Raw genomic sequence first — 17826 nt, 5'->3', positions numbered from 1 at the left:
AGATTCAAAGTTACCGAGGGAGGAGAGTATTACTGTGAGGCTACAAATGATCTGGGGACTCAGAGATCATTAGTGACCCTACTTAAAGGTAAATATTAGACCAGTCTTAATGGATTTTTTCACGTCTGACATGCTAAATTCAATAATTATGAGATGCTTCGGTGTTAAAGTGTAAAAACAGGGAAAATGTGGAGTTGTTAGATCGTTTGAAAATGCTGTAAAAACATATCTCCTTTGACCCCCAATTGAGACTGTTGGACTTTGAGGACCTCATTGTAAAAAATCCAAATAAGGAGCCCAAAATTGGGTGGCAAGAAACAAGGTAAAAAAGTGGATTGGAATAAGTGGTTCTGTTGTGTGATATCTATAACCATGAGTGTAAAAAAACAAACATTTTCATTTAAGTGAACATATTGCTTGCGCATAGCTGGTAGTCATGAAATAAAGATATGATTCTAAGCCATAAAGACGGAGATAGTAATGATGATTTAGTCAAGAAATAATAACAATGACAATGCTAACTGCTATTTATGGAACACTTTATATAAGTATCTCTAGGTACAACAATTAAAAAAAAAACATAAAAAAGATAAATAGAACTAAAATATCTATGAAAGATTAACCCACTGCTTTTTTTTTAGATCGCAGCTGAACGTCTCATTTTAGTCTTCTAAAGATGCAGATGGAAATGTCAGGCGACCTTTTTTGTCCAACACTTACCAAACATTTAATTTCGGCTGCTAAATGTAGTTCGGGTCGCAAACACCTCGATATGACGGTTGCTTCTGCACCTCTAATTTTGTTCTCCTGAAGGTACCAAATTAAAAGCCTGTATTTTTTCCATTATCTACACGTCTAATTACAACATTCACTGGACCTCTACAGTAAATGTGGTGCAGAATTAATGCAAACCTGATGATTGGCACCCCTTAGCCAATCATTGGCGACCCCTGTGGCCACCCCTACCATTTTCTTCTCCTCTGATACAGATGGTTGCAGCTGTAATACTCTCAAGTGGAATATTGATTAAATTTTTTCATGTATTAATTAATTCTTTTCATGTATTCCTAATCTCTTGACAACAAAAACACAGTTGTTAATTATGCACATCAATATAGTAATATTAAATATGACAAGTACAGAATTAATGCTCTTTTCAGAACTCGGTTTTGTGTTATATGAGGTAAAGAGAAAATGATGTGCAAATCATGTAGGAGTCTTCAGTGAAATAATAGATAAATAACTATTTAATAAAAACATATTTTGTCTTTTCTTTGGCTTGACCCTGAGGTTCTGGTGCCTATCCACTTGCGGCCACCCATCAGTGTTTGTTGGTTGTTACCTGGCCACCCCCTATAAAAAAACTCTGGCTACACCTCTGTTAAATCCATAAAATTGCATGAATCATATTGCCGGGCTTCTCCTTCATTTTGTTAATAGGCAATCAACTTCCTGTTTACATCTGGAACTAAATGTCTTCCAAGTCTGTAATCAGGTTGTAGTGATGTCAACATGGGTGCTGCAAAATTGATGTTTATTGAGTGGACACTCGCATCATATAGACCTCTCTTTAAGCAGTGGGTATTTCACAAAAATAAAATAAATGGTCTGCACATGTATTGGACACCCTTTTGACATCAGAAAGGGAAATGTTCAAGCATTGACCTTATTTGCATGGTATGTAGCCATCCATAATGGGTCATCAACCGACAGACCTAAAATATACGTGATCTGCACATCTATCAGACCTCTTATGTTTAGGGAGGAATATAAAATGAATAAAGCTGGAAAAGTTGTGTGTTTTTTTTATACACACTGACCATTTTAAGATCTGGTCCCCAGTAGCCTATGGTAAATATTTGTCTAGTTAAATCTTTAATCCATCAACATTTATTTAATCTATTTTAGGACCCGGTCTCTGTGTTACATTAAAGATCCTGGGGATAATAATGCTCTGCACTGCAGTCTGCATCTTTCAGTGGTGAGACTCGCTTTTCTATGAGTTGATACCTTGAGGTGACCTGCTGGTCTCTGTTACACGTTGGGGTTGGTTAATTTCTATTTTCTTTTCTTTCAGCTGGGTTTATTCTAAAACAAGCAAGGAAAAAAGGTAAGCTAGTTGAGCTTGTTGTTTATGTCGAGTCAGTGTGTAAAAACAACAATTGGGTAATCTTACATTCATACATCCTAGCTGTTATTATAACTTTCATTTCGACCATCAACAGGTATTACCAATACAATCACTCTAGTTCATAACAGCATTTTACAGCCTATTATATAACACATTGTGAAACTTCCACAGGACTCAGAAGAAGCAGATGATGTCAACAAAGTGATGGAGGATCAGGCATCATAAACCTCAAGGAGACCAAGAGGGCATGTAATTCATAGTTATTTCCATTGCAAGCCCAGCCGCTGTGTTATAGAAGTAATCTTTTTATCCCTTTTCTCTAAATGTGTTTTAAAATTAAATATAATAATGTAGTGGATCATATATACATTATAATAAGCACTATACAATTTGTTGTAGTTTGATATTCAAGACTGGCTCGCTTGTCTGCGTTTGCTACCAGATATGTTTCAAACTCTGCCACAAACTCCATCAGCAGCATTCAGACTCTAGAGTAGGGGTCACTAACTGGATGCCCTTGGGCACCGAGGAGCCTTCTAGGACCACATGAGGTGACCTGAGCATCTTCCAAAAACAGAACTGATCAGTGGGCTGTTTAAAATGTTATTTTATTCTGTTGCTTATTATCTGTTGCTGTTGGTTATTTCTTTCACCTGTCTTTTTCCCTCCCTGCCTCAATTATTATTTATTCCTCTCACCTGTTTCCTTTGTTTTATATTCTGTTCAGCCTGAGCATTCGGGGCCAGATCATTAGATGTTTTCTGTTCAGTTCTGTTTGTTTCAAAGGTTCATGTCTTGGATCCTGGCGGCCAGTGGAAAGAGGGTTTTGTGTCTGTAAAACAGTATAAATCCATATAACCTGGTCTTGCTTTTGCATACATGTATATAGTCCTCAGCGATCAATCATGGTGTTCAATTTAAATTCAACAGTCCACCACAATAAATGTAGAAGGTTTAAACGGGGCAAGATAATAAAAAAAAGAGAAGAGAAGTGATGCTGTCAAGAAATATAATTGATGCCTGTGTATCCATTTAGCCATTTTACAAGGAAATAGGTCTGTCATTTACTTTTTTTATTTTTCTCCAGAAATAGATATTAAATGAAGACATAAATAACCCCTTATTTTATCTTCTTTGTCAGGTTATTTGCATTATAAATAATTTAAAAACTTTTAATTTCCTAATATGTATATACTGTGCTATCGTTTTTCACCTGAATTGATCTGTGCATTATTTGTCAAATTTTACTTGGTTAAAGGACTAAAAACATATGAATGTACATTATATTTCAATTGCTCATTCATTTCTTTGGTTTCCAACAGTCTCGTTTATTGCTAATCAACATTCATAATTTCAAATCAAGTAAGTTTTTCCCCCCTATAAATCTCACTTTACACACACAAATCCAGATACAGACAAACAGGTTTCCGCACACGTTTGCAAATAATATTGCAACAATGATGCTCCATATCTACTTTGAGAAAATTAAGAATTACCTCTTTTTTCACCATCTAGGGAAATAAATTGCTGTTTTGTCTCAAAAAGGAACAAACATTAATTCCCTGTGTTCTGTTCTGTATGTTAGAATTATTATGTTATATATTTATTTAAAAACGTGTTGGTCTCTGTATTTGTCTACTACTGAAATCTAAAAGAGACAAATAATGCTGTAAAGTAAGTCAGGCTGTAGTTTTACAATTTGTTTCTCAAAAAATCGAAAGTACAAATTCCGAGGAAGCACTAAACGCGACATAAGTTTCTTCTTCGATGTAGCAGAAACGAAACTGAAAATACTTTCAGGCGATTTAGAGACTGTCAACAAATACCAACTAAAAAGCAACACGAAAAACACGTAAAAATATGCTTAATCTCTAAGTAAATATTTTCTTTTTCTTTTATTTTCTTTTACCATTGTTATCAGATGTTTTTCAATCCGCAAAAGGGATCTTGCAGTTAAGAAACATACAAGAAAAACACACGTTTGGAAGAAAGACGAACCATTTGCAGACCGTCCCTTACCCTTACTTAGGAGTCTGTAATAAACGATCAGAGATCATTTCTGTTTACAACCTGCGGCTGACAGTCACAGAGGTAAGCAAAATACAACTTTAGGATGCTTATCATACGTTGAACTTTCTATTAAATGCAAAGCGAAGATTGTAACTAAAGTCATATTAGATTTAAAAAGCCAGATCCCTTTTCTTTTTTTTTGAAAACACCTTCCTCAATAAATGTCAAACTAGCATACTTAAGCTAGCTAAAATCAGAACCTAATGAATTTGGACTTTTTGTTTTATTATAAGCGGTTAATATGGCTGTGGAATTATAAAGTGGAACCTATTTATCTGTATTATTTTATCCAAGTACAGCATATTAAGTATATTTTGTAATAAAACGAAAAAATATACATAAATACAACCTCAAATTTTAGCTGTTAGCTTCTATGGATTTAGTAATACACTTGAATTTTAATCACTAGACTAAAATTGTGAATGCCTCTTTTCTCTTTAACCTGAATAATTGTGAGATTTGCTGAAGCTTTAACTCCACATTTGTATTAAATAGAAGTTTAAACAAAAATATTGGATATTGTAACTTGAAGCCTCCTTCTTTAAAGTTATTTTACAATGTCCGAATTTTTAGCCATTCAGATTTTCTCCAGAAAGGTTTTACCTATCAGTGTGGGCAGCTGCAGGTTTCAGTTTGAATTAAAGGACCTGACTCAACAGCTGATAATGTATAACCTCATTCTCACAGACTAGTTATATAACTTACAGTTTATACATTTTTTTCTCCTCTCAATATCCAAATTTTAATGCCTAAAATTAGGTATGCATAGACCAAAAAAAAAAAAAAAAACACAATACATATAATCATTATTCCCCAGAATTTGTTTTCAAAACTCACTCAAATGATATGTTGTAGATTAAAATGCTGTATATAAAAAATAAAAATAAATAATAGGACATTAATGTCCAAGATGAATATTTTCAAACATTTGTACCAGTGCTATAGATATCGGAGTAAGGGGGACTGTGGAAAGTCACCCCCACAGATGGCGGACGGGGCAGAAAAGCTCCACAGTGTTCCTGAGTCTGAGGAGAAATCTGGGAAAAGTGATGAAGTTGCAACGAAAAGACCAAGAAGGAGAACTAAGGTAGAGCTGAACTCATAATATGTGTGCTTGTTATTAGATGTAAACAATGTACCATGAAAACCATTTAAATGTATTTTCCAGCAACAAGAATCAGAAAACCCAACCAGAAACATTCAGGAAAATAAACGGAGGCGAAGAAGACATCAGAGGAAGAAAAAGAATTTCTCAGATGCCAAAAATGAAATAACAGAACAAGAAGAGAGTAAGGTGGAGACCACGAGCAGCCAGACAGAGGAAGGTGTGCTTGAAGAAGAACAGTCTCTCCAGGCTGAAGAGAGCTTGCAAAAAGAAGAAAACGTTGAAAAGCCACAGAAAAATACAAAGACGGTGGAAGCTCAAACGCAAACAAAGAAACTTAAAGGTAAAGACAAATCCACACAGACTGTAGTTGTGTTTCACAAGAACCAGGAAACACAGACAGACTTTGTCGGATCAAACCAAGATGAATCGACGAAGGAGAAGGTTGAGCCAGAAGCTTCTGGTTCTGCAGAGACTGAGCCTAAGCTGCAGCAGCACACTGCTGTTCCCCTGTTGGATGGCAACTCGGTGAAAGGGAGTAAAGCAGAGTCAACATCTAAAGATGAAGATAATCAATCTGCAGGAGATTCAGCTGAGGCAACATGTCCTCCTGAAAAAGATGAAGGACCAAAGTCATACGCCAAAGCTGTTTCTGGAGGAGAGAGACAGGCGACTTCCACCACCTTGAAAAATTCTGACAAGGCACCTTTAAGCACACGGTCAGTCTGAATCTACAGCTTTGTTCATCTCTGATGCTGAGCCTTACAAATAAAAACAAATCCTCTTCTCTTCACAGGGATCGGAGTCCGGTCAGGCCTCCTCCTGGAGCTCCCATGTTCACATTCCATATCTACGCCGTGCTGGACAAAAAGTTCAGGTTCAAACAGGAACACGACACACTCCTTTTGTGTCATCAGGGTGGGAGTATGCCATTTGAAATAACTCATTTAGTGTAAGTATCCCTCCCAGTGATGCGCAGTTCTCTTTACTTTATATCTTTGACTTTGAACGTTTTTAATGGACACTAACTTCTAAAACAGACTTTTGTGTCAAATTTTGTGTTTTTTTTTTTGTTATAAACATTTAGATTATTAAAATTGCTATGAAAGTATTATTAAATTTTCAGGGTTTTAGTATTTGGCAAATCTCCTTTAAGTTACTCTTAGGTTAACTAAACACATTTAATGCTTCTCCTAGCACTACTGACACAGTTTTAACAGATCTTGTAATTTATGCAATTACAATATAATGCTATTTTTGATGTCCTTTAAAACCACCTGTTAAAGGTATAGTGGAGTATTTTGGCGAATATTTGAAAAGTCCCGCCCTCTTCACTATATATGCGCATGCACAACCCTGTACCCACTCCAGAGAGGGAACCCCCATTGAGAGAGCGTGCACAAGCCCATTTCTCCCCGTGCACGCTCTGTTTAAAATTTTCTGTTTGCATCGCTCATACAAGCTTACTTTCCAAAAGAAGATTTGCAATTTTTCCACTCTGTCAGACTCACCACCGGTAAGTAAAAAATGGGGACTAGCACATAGGACAGCCTTACGTAAACATATCATCACAGAGATTTACAATTAGGAGGACGAATTATTTTGATGATCCACCCCCAAAAAAAAACATCCTCCACTGTACATTTAAGAATTTAGCATGTTTTAAATGTGCAAAAACATGGAAAAAAATCTAGGGATATTAAAACATTTGTAATGAACTGTCAATGTTAATTTTAAAATCTATAAAGATATATATAGTGATATTAAAGCAATTTCTTTGAACGTTTAGATTTTTAACATTTTATCTCCAAATTGATTTACTCTGTTTAAGATTATAAATTGAAGAATAGATTTAGGTTGCTAAATTGTACCCATAGTTTGTTAAAAAAAAAGGAATTAATCCTGACCAAATATTTATTTCTCAGAAAAAAATAAATAAATGAAACCTTAGAAAATACAAGTTGAAAAGAAAAACCTTTAATCTGAAAAGTAGCTTTTCTTTTGAAAAAAAGCTTTTTATTTCAGTTTTAATTCTTTCCTTTCAACAAACCCCTTTTTTTCTTTTAATGTTTCTTTCATATAAAAATCTTTTTGGAGTTATAATTTTTTTTTTTCCTTTTGAACAAACTTTTTGAGGTACAATGTTTGGTTTAAACAATTTTTTTTCCAGGTTAAATTCTTTTTTTTTTTTTTTACTTTATGGCCCCAATTTAGCTTTATATTATTATTTTATTTAAAAAGTTAGTACAAAGTTAGTAGTTCACAGAGATCAAAGTCTTGTTTTATGCCAGTATTTATTTTCATTTTCTAATAAATTTTGACCTTTTTTCTCAGTCGATTAAACCGGGAAGACTACCTGTTAGAAGCACATCTCTCTATTGAAGAAAGCACACTAGACAGAGGTTCTCAGATTACGTACTGGTATGGTGTGAAGCAGCGAAACAGAGAAGTTTTAGGAACAGCCACACGATGTTTTCAAATTCCATTTGACCGGAATATTAAAGGTAAATGCAAGACTTGATGTAACCAACATAAATCCTTCATTGTTGGCTTTGATAGACGATCATTTATATATGTGTTTGTGTTTACATAGAGATACACCTTTATGAAGGCTTCATCTGCCGTTCTGAGAGCCAGCATTTTTTCTCAGCTGGCCTGCAACGGGCAGGGTTGAAAAAATCCAAAGGGGAGGAAATCTCCAAAGCTTGGCAGACTTCAGCCTCAGTTCTTCTGAGCAGCATCTTCCAGAAATGGACTCCATCACACAAACAAAGCACTGAGAGACTCTGTAAACACTTAATGTGTTTTACTACGAGTTATAACTTAGCTCGTGTTTCATACCCAGACAACTCCCATCCTCCAATGGTTAAGGTTAGCTCTGCAGATACTAACATTCCTGAAATATGATCTTTTGCTCTTTTAATATCAGTCAGTAACAACTGTTTGTATCTGCAGGCATCAGACATGATTTCAGAGAGTTTGGTGCAAATTTTAAAAGGAGAGCCAATAGAAAAAGTACCAGAGAGCTGCAGGAGCTCCAGTCCTCTGCTTCTGGGTCTGTCTGTCTTCGTAGTCACAAGACCTTGTCAAATCAACCTCGGGGTCAGAGGATGGGCCAAGTTGTGTTCACTGGTGTCCTCAAAGACCGCGATGGAGAAAAAGGATTTATACGCTCCATTTGAAAATCCCCAGAAGTAGGTTTTATTTGATGTTATTTCAACTTTTATTTAGAACATTTTCAACATTCATCTAATTTTTTATTCAATCGTATCATCCCTCAGCACCGTGGTGGGTCTGATGAACTGCTGTGTCCAGCACTATGTGGTGGAGCTCGTCCTGCTCCCTCCTCTGCTATTCCAGCTCAGACAGCCGGGAGCTGATGCGACTAAAGTGGGTCCCCATGTTGAAGAGGATGGCTGGTCAGGACTTAAAGGAGTTGACTTTATCAGATTTAGAGAAAGGTTTCAATTCCAGCCTGAAAAAAGGAGGCAAGTCTATTGTAGACCAGATTTTATCTTTATATCTTTACTTGATCTCTTTTTTGACACATTCTTTTCTGTTGCAGGATGATGCTCTCATTTATCCAGGAGAAGTTGCCAGCAGCTGCAGAGATGCCTGTGCTGTTGATGAGCTGGTTGGCTCTGATCCCGTTTGACGATCTTCCTGAATTTTCAAACATGACGGGAATCAGTGTGGAACATCTGATCCAGAGTCTGTTCTACAGGCTGCGAAAATGTGGGGAGAAAACAGATCTCAATAAAGATAAAGAAAATGTGAAGGTAAGAAAATATTTACCGTCAATCTCGAGGGTTAAACCTTTATAGGTCTAAAATTTACTTTATGATCCCATCTGCAAGCAGCTGGCTGATAAATCCTTGAGCCACATCCTTTTAAAGGTGGACAAAGAGAGGGAAAGGTACAGAATTATTCATTAGAGTCTTAGATTTTAAAGTATTTGGACTGTGGTTAACTTTTGCTTTGTGTTGTCAGACTGTCTGAATCTGGAAACCTACAGTCAGTTTTTATGAGCAGCATCAATGTGTTGAAGTACACTTGTAAGATTGCTCGAATCGTCCCGTGGTACCAAACAGTAGTTCAGGCCTTCCAGCTGGTGCTGAAGCTGGCTGAGATCCTGGAGATGAAGTTAAGAGGAAAGGTATTAATCTCTAATTGTTTGGATTCAATGCCCATCTTTAAACTGTGATTAATGGAGGTTGTTTTCAGTCTGAACAAGGTGATGATGAGGCCTCCAAGCAGAAGGTTATAGATGAGCTGTTTGCTGTGCAGCAGTGGATCTGCAATTGGAGAGAAGAACTGCTACAAAATCCACTTCTGACTAGAAAAAAACTCAATTATCCAAAGGAAATAGAGGTATACAGCTGGCAACAATTTGCAGTCATGATATTGATTTGTTTATTTTTTTTATTTTTGTTGTAACCAGCTGTAAATTGGTGGAGATGCACTGATATTGCATATATGGATGATTTCGGATACCCGATTATGTAAATTAGTAATTCATTCTATATAACATCAACTATAAATAGCAATATATATGAATATATATTTTCCTTTCTGGATAAATTATTAATAGAACCATCTCCAAAATGACATGTTGATAGTAAAATAAAGAAAAAGTATCATGAAAACAACCTGAAGTTACACATAACTGCATTGTTAAAAATTAACAATCAGCAAAATAATCTCAAATGAACAATTAGATGTACTTTAAGAGAAAAGCAAAATTTCACATTTATAGTTCACTCCGCACTTCCATACTTTATGTCCACAAACTTAATCCTGTCTTTCTTTATCCGAACAGCTGTGGGACGCGCTGCTGAAGGTTGAATGTTCTTCTGAAAATGTTTCCTCCAACTGGAAGGCAAAGCTGGAGAAAGATCTGAAGAAAAGGATATCTGAGGTCTGCTTGCTCTGTCCTCATGGAGAAAATGCTCAATAGTCACTTAAAAAAAAAATTCCTGATTTGTGTTGCGTGTCTGCGCAGGTCACTGAGGAGGAGAAAGTCCTGGTCTGCTGTCTGGATTCATCGAGGGACGCTTTGAGCAGAAGTCACAGTGTTGTCCAGAACTGTTTTGATGAGATGTTTCATTCAGCCATCAGGACAGTCTGTGAGGTAAAGCTTAACCACTGTGATATTTTCTGTTTGGGCAGCTGAAAATGTCAGTTTTTCTTGGAAATGTAAAGCAATATAAGATAGGGTAAACTGTATTATTGTTATTTACTGAACAATGAGATTGAATTTCATGGTTGAGAAATGAGAAACACACACAGGCTATAATACAGCGTAATTATTCCAGTTAAATTGGAATATTTTTACATTAGAAGGGTCTAAACCAGAGGTCACGGAATAGCGGACCAGGGTCCTGATCCAGACCCACCTGCTGGCTAATCTGGACCCAACCTGATTTAAAATTACTTGATTTATATTGAAATTTATAAATTAATAAGTTACAATAATTTATAAATTTACTGGCGACCTGTCCAGGGTGTACCCCGCCTCTCGCCCATTGACAGCTGGAGATACAGTAGGCGCCAGCACCCCTCGTGACCCCAGTTGGGACAAGCGTGTCAGATAATGGTTGGATGGATGGAATTTATGTATTTATAAATTACTGCATGTTGTCCGCCGACATTGTCTAAATTTACTTGCACCGCTTCTCCTGTTAATATGGTAAAGCCCTTCAGGGCACCCAGAACCAGAGTACACGTGTTACAAATGAGCCAATGAGCTGCTGTCAGTCAGAGCTGCTGCTGCTGCCACTTTTAGACACAGCAGGCAAACCTGTGGCAAGCCAGGCGATGGGAAAGAAGGAGAAGACGATGAGAAAAAGAGCAGACAAAGTGTGGACTGCTGGATGAATTGCGAACCACTGGTGAAAGAAAAGTGAAATGGTGTGCTCAAAGATGATGCTGCACATTTTGAGTATGTTTGGCTGCAACCTACTGCTATGAAGCAGGATTCTGCATCATGAATATAATCAAAAATAAATATCGATCCAGGCTCAAAATGAGCACCTTGATATGTGCTTGAGAATGGCTTTGTCGCCATTTAAACCCAGGTTTATAAAGCTTGCAGGGCAGCCTAAAGCCCACTTCTCTCATTAAGCCATAAAAAAGGAAGGAAAAAAAACTTTTGAGATTTTACGGCACTACTGGCTCGTTTTTATGGACGTAGGCTGAAAGGACCAGTGGCTTGATTTGAACCCAGGTCGCCTGCATTGAGGACTAAGCCCTCCATACACGGGTCGTGTGCCCTAACTACTGCGCCACCAAAGCACGCCTGTGTTTTATAAAATATGTGAATCAGGAAATTGTCTATATACCAAACTGAAAGATTGTTGTTTTCTACTTAAAAAAATACTTTAGATTTTAAAATAGATTTTTTTTCTTTAAATAGATGTTAAATGAAAATACCTTCCACTCAGATTCTTGGAGAGCTGGGACTTCCTGATTATGAGAAATCCCTTTTGGTCACATTTATTGTATTGACACCTCTCTCCATCTGTTGCCTCTTCACCAACTAGCCAGCTACTCCTCCTCATCCTTGTAGACTAAATCAGTGGCACCAGCGATTATTCCTACATTTTAATAAAAAAAAAACATGCTATAGATTATTTTTTAATGATCAATAATTCATGTCAAAGTCACAATAAGTACTATAGCAGTTTAACACCTTAAAGAGCTAGATTATTATGTCTAATCATTATTTTGAAGAGCCAGATTTGGCGTAATCTTCTTATTACCATTTAGCCCAACCCATCACTGAAGTTTAGGCTCTTAAAAAACACTTTTTTTAAAGGACCAATCAGATAAAAGCCTAAAAATGTAGGTGTTCACATCACATTCTGCTGTTCCGTTCACAGAGAGGACAGGAAGGAGACCTGATGAGAAGTCTGACATCCCAGGTGAAGGATCTTCCTCCTAAATTCACGTCTGCCATTGTGGTCCAGTCTGCAGCTCGGTTCAGAGACAACATGGTGGTCCGGCTGCTCGATCCACAGTCAGCTATTAACTTCCTGCTCTCTAACTGTGGGTTATTCAGTTGCATGAAACAATAACATGTTCTGCGTGCATTATTACACTAGAATCTGTTGTTTTCTTTCTAAGACGACTGGAGATCCATCCAGGTGGACGACATGGCAGGACACATGGTCCACAGCTGCCTGGAGGCTGTCCATCGCCTGGTGGTGTCTCTGCTGGAAGGAAGCGTGTCTGTGGGAGATTTACAGACCTGTCTGAAATACAGAGAGCAGTTCAAGAGACTTTACCAGCAATGTATGAACTGTCAGTCAGCAGGAAATTAAGTTTTTCCCTCACCATAAGATTAATTCATGAAAATCTCTTCCACAGACAAAACAAACACCAAGTCTGTGACTGTTCCTGTGGATGCAAAAGTTGTTTTGTCTCGGAGGGAGGAGGACCTGAATGCTTTCACGCTGCGGAGACAGGAAATAGATACGCTGATGAAAATGTTGGCAAAGATTACAGAAAGTCTCACAGGTCTGTTTCTCAGATTCATTGTTTCTACATTATAATCAGCTTCGAGTTAAATTTGTATGTCATGTTTTTACACTTTAACAGTTCCTGAGATGTCGACTCTGGAGGCACAGCACAGTGCAGACCTCAGTGCTGTCAGTTTAAACAAACTGGTGCTTGTTCAAGCCTTTGATGCAGAAGGGAAGCTGCCAAAGATAGGTTCTCCACAAGTCCTTTGGTATAGAATTAGTATGAACGTCTTGAAAATGTCCTCAGAGATGCACAAACTGCATCACAGCAACCTGATCCTTTCCTGGTGGGTCAAACGAGCAGAATCTGTAGCAGCATCCCTACTTCCATCCCCACCTCCTGTTCAGATGACTCTAACACAGATCTCTGACAACATCTGGAAGCCTCTGCTGATGGAGTTCTTCCTCCTTGGAGTCAGCATCGCCGGGGCCAACATCACATTCAGTCAGCTTGACCAGGTGTTGGAGGAGTCTGGTGATCAGGGGGATGGAAAGGTGCTAATGAAGGAGCTGGATCTCATGTCAGAGATGGTTTCTGCAGAAGGCAAAATCACTGTCGAGGAGAACTGGGTCCAGTCGAGGCTGTGTCAGATCCAGAGGTACAGACAGCTTCATGACGCTGCAGCTGCGGCGAGCGCAATCCTGAGAATCGCTGAGAGGATGATGCTCTCTGGAAACTTCACCGAAATTAGCCCCCTCAAGCAATTGGTAAAGGCTCCTTTATCTGTGAATTGGTTTAGTCTTTGGAATAGAGATTATAATCCTTGTAATGAGAGCATAGGGTATAAGCTTTATAAAAAACAAGAGAAGTTTTTTTGTTAGTCTAAGATTTTATGGTTCCACGAATAGAAAATTATTCATCGACAATCTGAAAATATCAGGTCTAAATAATCTATTAGGATTAGTTTCAGGATTATTAATATTATGAGGTCTAATAGGAGTCATTAGAATGTGGAAAAATCTTTAGATTTTATTCTCTAACCAACTGTTATTTTTCCGTCCACCTTTAATCTGTAAAAGTAATTTATTTTTATTTATAGTTAAAAACTGAGTCTCAAGAATAGAAATTTTCCCCTATAAAAAGTTTAGGGAACATTTCAGAAATTTGCAGACCTTATATTTCTATCTTGTTTGCTTGGGTTTCCCCTTTTATAAATACAGTACTCCACATCAGTGAAACATCTTTTCTAAGGCTGTTGAGGGGGTTAGACATCCTGTCCATGAAAATAAGTTCAAATATTTCACTATACGAGAATCTGTCCTGTCCGAATCTTTGCTCCAGAGAGACTTTCATTTCAGTGTTTTAAAACAACCTTTTTTACAGCATGAATATATCAGATTTTTGTGCAGAGTAGGAGGTCTTTTTTACCAGAATCACTGAAACTCCAACTAACTGCTGATTTAGATAGAATCTCAATGCCAGTTTACATGTAACTTGTGCAATGCAGCAGTTAACAACATAAAATGCAGCATTTAACACGGTTTGTTGTTACATTTGGTTCTTATTTAGGTCAGTAGATTTAGATACGTAACTAATAAGCTAAAATACCACAGTTATGCTGATGACACGTGTTAGTCTATTAGCAGTTTAGTTTAATATTTTTTTAATGTACTACACAGATAATAATGTTTTATTTTTTGAACCAAAAGAGCGTAGATTAAAGCTTGATACTCACCTCCACTGTTGGTTTAAAGAGCGTAAGAAAAAAATTGATATTCCGGGAGTGATCATGTACCCTGATCTTCATCCTAATGTCAAAATCCTCAGTGAGAGTTTACCTTTTTACCAGAATTAAATAACTGAAGTCTGAACAGTTAGTTTCAGCAGAACCCACTGTAAGACATCTGCAACTTATTTCTATGCTGCTGTTGGAATAAGCTCACTGTAAGACATCTGCAACTTATTTCTATGCTGCTGTTGGAATAAGCTTCAAAAACTTAAAACTTTTTTTGACTTTGCCTTTTAAAGCAACATTGTGTAACGTTTAGCCACTAGGGGTGCTAGACCCGTAACCTCTAGATGTTAGCATCCCTGAAAGCAATAAAATCAACCAGTTTCCCTTTGTGTTTTGGAATCTGATAGCAGATGACTTTGGACCAGCGGGGTTAGAGGTCACAGACTTACAGTATTTGTAAATTCAAGGCCATATTTAGTCCTCTGGATTAAATCCATTAAAACTGTAAATGTCTAATCAGGTACATTTTTAGTTTAGCCAGCTTTGATGTTTACGGGTAGCTCAGACTGTTGTAAAGTGGCGGTCTGAGTCACATGACTCATTTAGTGACGGATCCAACGCTCTCTAGTTACAGAGGTGAGTTTTTAAGAAGAGTGGCCCTCATGGAGCATTGATTCGTGCCAAGTTCTGTTCTAGCCTTAAAAATCATCTAATATATCTCAAATTAAGTTAATACTTGAGCATAGTTTAGTTAAATTTTTCTTCAACTTCTATTTGTCTTTATTTTTCTAAGTTTGCTCTTACTAACTTATATATCTAATCCAGGCATCCCTAAAGTCATTCTTCGAGTTCCGCTGTCCTGTAGGTTTTAGACGTTTCCCTGCTTTAGCACAGCTGATTATGATGATTGCAGTTGAGCAAAAGCCTGTTAATCAGCTTTCAATTAAAATCAACTGTGCTGGAGCAGGAAAACCTCTAAAACCTGCAGGACAGCGGCCCTCCAGGACCCACTTTGGGGATGCCCGGTCTAAGCAATCTGCGTTACCTTTGGCTGATGTATCCTTAAGTTGCCTTTCCTCTTCACCAGGATGGAGACAGCTTTAAGCAGAGGGTCCTGGGTTCTCTCTCAGATGATCTGTTCAGTGCCGGAGAGAAGCTCTCAGCAGTCAACAAGAAACACACTGCATGTTTGGAGGAGTTCCTGAAAAGCGAAACTCTGATCAGCTGGGTCACAGAGAACCTGAGAAGTAGGTAGACTTTATGAGAAATCACAAGTTCTTGCCTTTTTTAAATCAATTTAGCAGGAGATTAATTATGACTGAAACTGCTGTTTTCCAGCTATGAGCGATGTTAAAGTTTATGTCGAACTGGCTTCGATATCCGCTGGAGAAAACGATGCAGAGATTGACCAGGTGGCCTGCTTCCATGACGCAGTGATGGGATACGGCCCCCTGCTCTACACCCTGTCCCCTAAGGCCGGGTTTCAGGAGATCATGAAGTGTGCCCAGCAGGTGTGGGACGCCCAGAGCAGAGATGACAAGCTCCCTGACAAACTGGTACTGTTTGACTTTTACCAACTGAGAAAGCTTTAGATCTTGTTTCTTTGGACCATCCTTCCTGCCTAACAGAATTTTCCTTCCAATTTTTAAAGTCTGATGTTTCTTTAATTAAAGTTATCTTACTGAAAGTATTTCATATAAAAAAAATACCTACAGTAAGGAGAATGACTAGCTTAGTGTCCTGGCATAGTTGCTAACTTTGCAAAGTTACAAAAAAAAAAAAAAAAAGAATAAGTTGAAATCCTTCAAATTTTATTCGCTGTGAACTGCCTACTGATAAATTTCATTTTCTTTAAATAAAACTGGAAATAAATGATGTTGCTTGAAGCTTTTATGCAGCAATGAATGGGCTGAATGTTGAAGGTGGTGGATTTATCTTCCAGAGAGAGTCGACTCGATTGCTGAGCTGGCTAAAAGCGCTGAAGGAGACTCACGGCTCTGTGGAGCAATCCTCACTCTCGCTCGCCTCGTCTATCAACACACACGGAGTTTATCGCATCGGATGGTCTAATTCAAGCACAGAGAAGGTCAGTCCTCATTATGAGACAAATTGAAATGCTTTCAGGCTGAATTTTAGTCTGAAGGCGTTTGTCTACTGATTTCAGAGATGTCTTCAAAACATGGTTCTGGTGACGGTAAAAATGACAAAAGACGAGAAAGGCTACAAGCTTGAAGATTTGCTGGAGCTTCAGAACAAACTTATGCTGATGTCGTCTAAAGGAGAACATGGCAGAGAACAGGTCAACAGATTCACAGAGGTAAGATAAACATAGTGGTTGAATTAAATCACGAGAAATGAATAAATAACCCGTTAAAACACAGAAAGAACAGCATTTTTTTTTACTTGTTTATAACATATTAATAATCAGCTGTAAATCTACTATTCAAGTTTTAACTACCTAAACAATTTAAGTATTCTTACAACAATGACCCCCCAACAAACATGTTGATAATAGTATTAGTATTCATATATTTACAAACAATAAAGCCTAAAAAATCTAAATTAGAATAAAATTTAATTTCAGAATACAAATACAAAAAACCCCAGTCTATTTTTATTCCCTCTTTCACTTAAAAGAGACTAGAAGTTTGTAATTGCTAAAAAATATTAACTGTTCTATTTTGGAAATTACTTTTGTTCAAAATAGACTAAATTTGTATTGTGTTTTGATGTCTGCAATAAATCTGCACAGAGACATATGTAGGCACAGGCAACAATTAGACAAACATGAAGGAAAAATGTGAAAATGTAGCTAACAGACTGCTTTTCAGTACCTTTAAACATTTTTTTAAACAATTTACTTTGTTTTTACTCATCAGTAGCTGCTTGTTCAGTTTCTTTTTCACATCTAAACTGTTCACTTTTGAACAAAACCTACAGATTATTCAGTCCTTAGTTTACCCACCTAATATGAAATACGTTCCTGGCCATCTCAGTCTGTGCAGAATCGGTCTCCCTTAGTAGGAATTGCTCACTTATTTTGCAGAAGTCGAGCCGACAGAGACGGCCACTGACTGGAGTTGAACTTGGCTGACTTAAAGGCAAATACACAGATTTACTGCTGCAAGGAGGGGGTCACGCTGTACATAATTTAAAAGGAAAACTTTGTAACATTTATCAAATAAAATAAGACTTAGGGAAATAAAAGAGATGATTCATGAAGAGAAAGAACTAAAGCATCTGTATCCTTGAATTTGAGAGAAAATTAGCATTACCTATTATGTTTTTAATGCCCAGCAAATTCCTTAATATTTAAAGCAG

At 37.3% G+C, this 17826-nt stretch overlaps 2 protein-coding genes across 2 annotated transcripts in view; both read left to right on the top strand.

The window, feature by feature from the left end:
• The first annotated feature begins 5142 nt into the window (after positions 1-5142).
• Positions 5143-6262, top strand: LOC107093977 (uncharacterized protein DDB_G0283697-like). The gene is made up of 3 exons (XM_015389361.1): positions 5143-5288; positions 5370-6025; positions 6103-6262. The coding sequence occupies exons 1-3, from the start codon at positions 5187-5189 to the stop codon at positions 6260-6262; spliced, it is 918 nt and encodes a 305-aa protein (XP_015244847.1). The 5' UTR covers positions 5143-5186.
• Positions 6263-8625: 2363 nt separating this feature from the next.
• Positions 8626-17826, top strand: part of rnf213 (ring finger protein 213) — a 37079-nt gene continuing 27878 nt past the window's right edge. Inside the window, exons 1-15 of the mRNA XM_015389360.1 lie at positions 8626-8696; positions 8872-9085; positions 9167-9222; positions 9297-9462; positions 9531-9677; positions 10126-10224; positions 10309-10437; positions 12188-12353; positions 12432-12599; positions 12675-12824; positions 12906-13537; positions 15593-15752; positions 15844-16061; positions 16448-16591; positions 16670-16822. Coding sequence (XP_015244846.1) covers positions 8626-8696; positions 8872-9085; positions 9167-9222; positions 9297-9462; positions 9531-9677; positions 10126-10224; positions 10309-10437; positions 12188-12353; positions 12432-12599; positions 12675-12824; positions 12906-13537; positions 15593-15752; positions 15844-16061; positions 16448-16591; positions 16670-16822 — 2673 coding nt within the window. The remainder of the gene's footprint in view (positions 8697-8871; positions 9086-9166; positions 9223-9296; positions 9463-9530; positions 9678-10125; positions 10225-10308; positions 10438-12187; positions 12354-12431; positions 12600-12674; positions 12825-12905; positions 13538-15592; positions 15753-15843; positions 16062-16447; positions 16592-16669; positions 16823-17826) is intronic.

The sequence above is a fragment of the Cyprinodon variegatus genome, unplaced genomic scaffold (assembly GCF_000732505.1).
Source record: "Cyprinodon variegatus isolate N-32 unplaced genomic scaffold, C_variegatus-1.0 Scaffold456, whole genome shotgun sequence".
Classification (NCBI taxonomy): Eukaryota; Metazoa; Chordata; class Actinopteri; order Cyprinodontiformes; family Cyprinodontidae; genus Cyprinodon; species Cyprinodon variegatus.
This window is presented reverse-complemented; position numbering and strand designations above follow the sequence as displayed.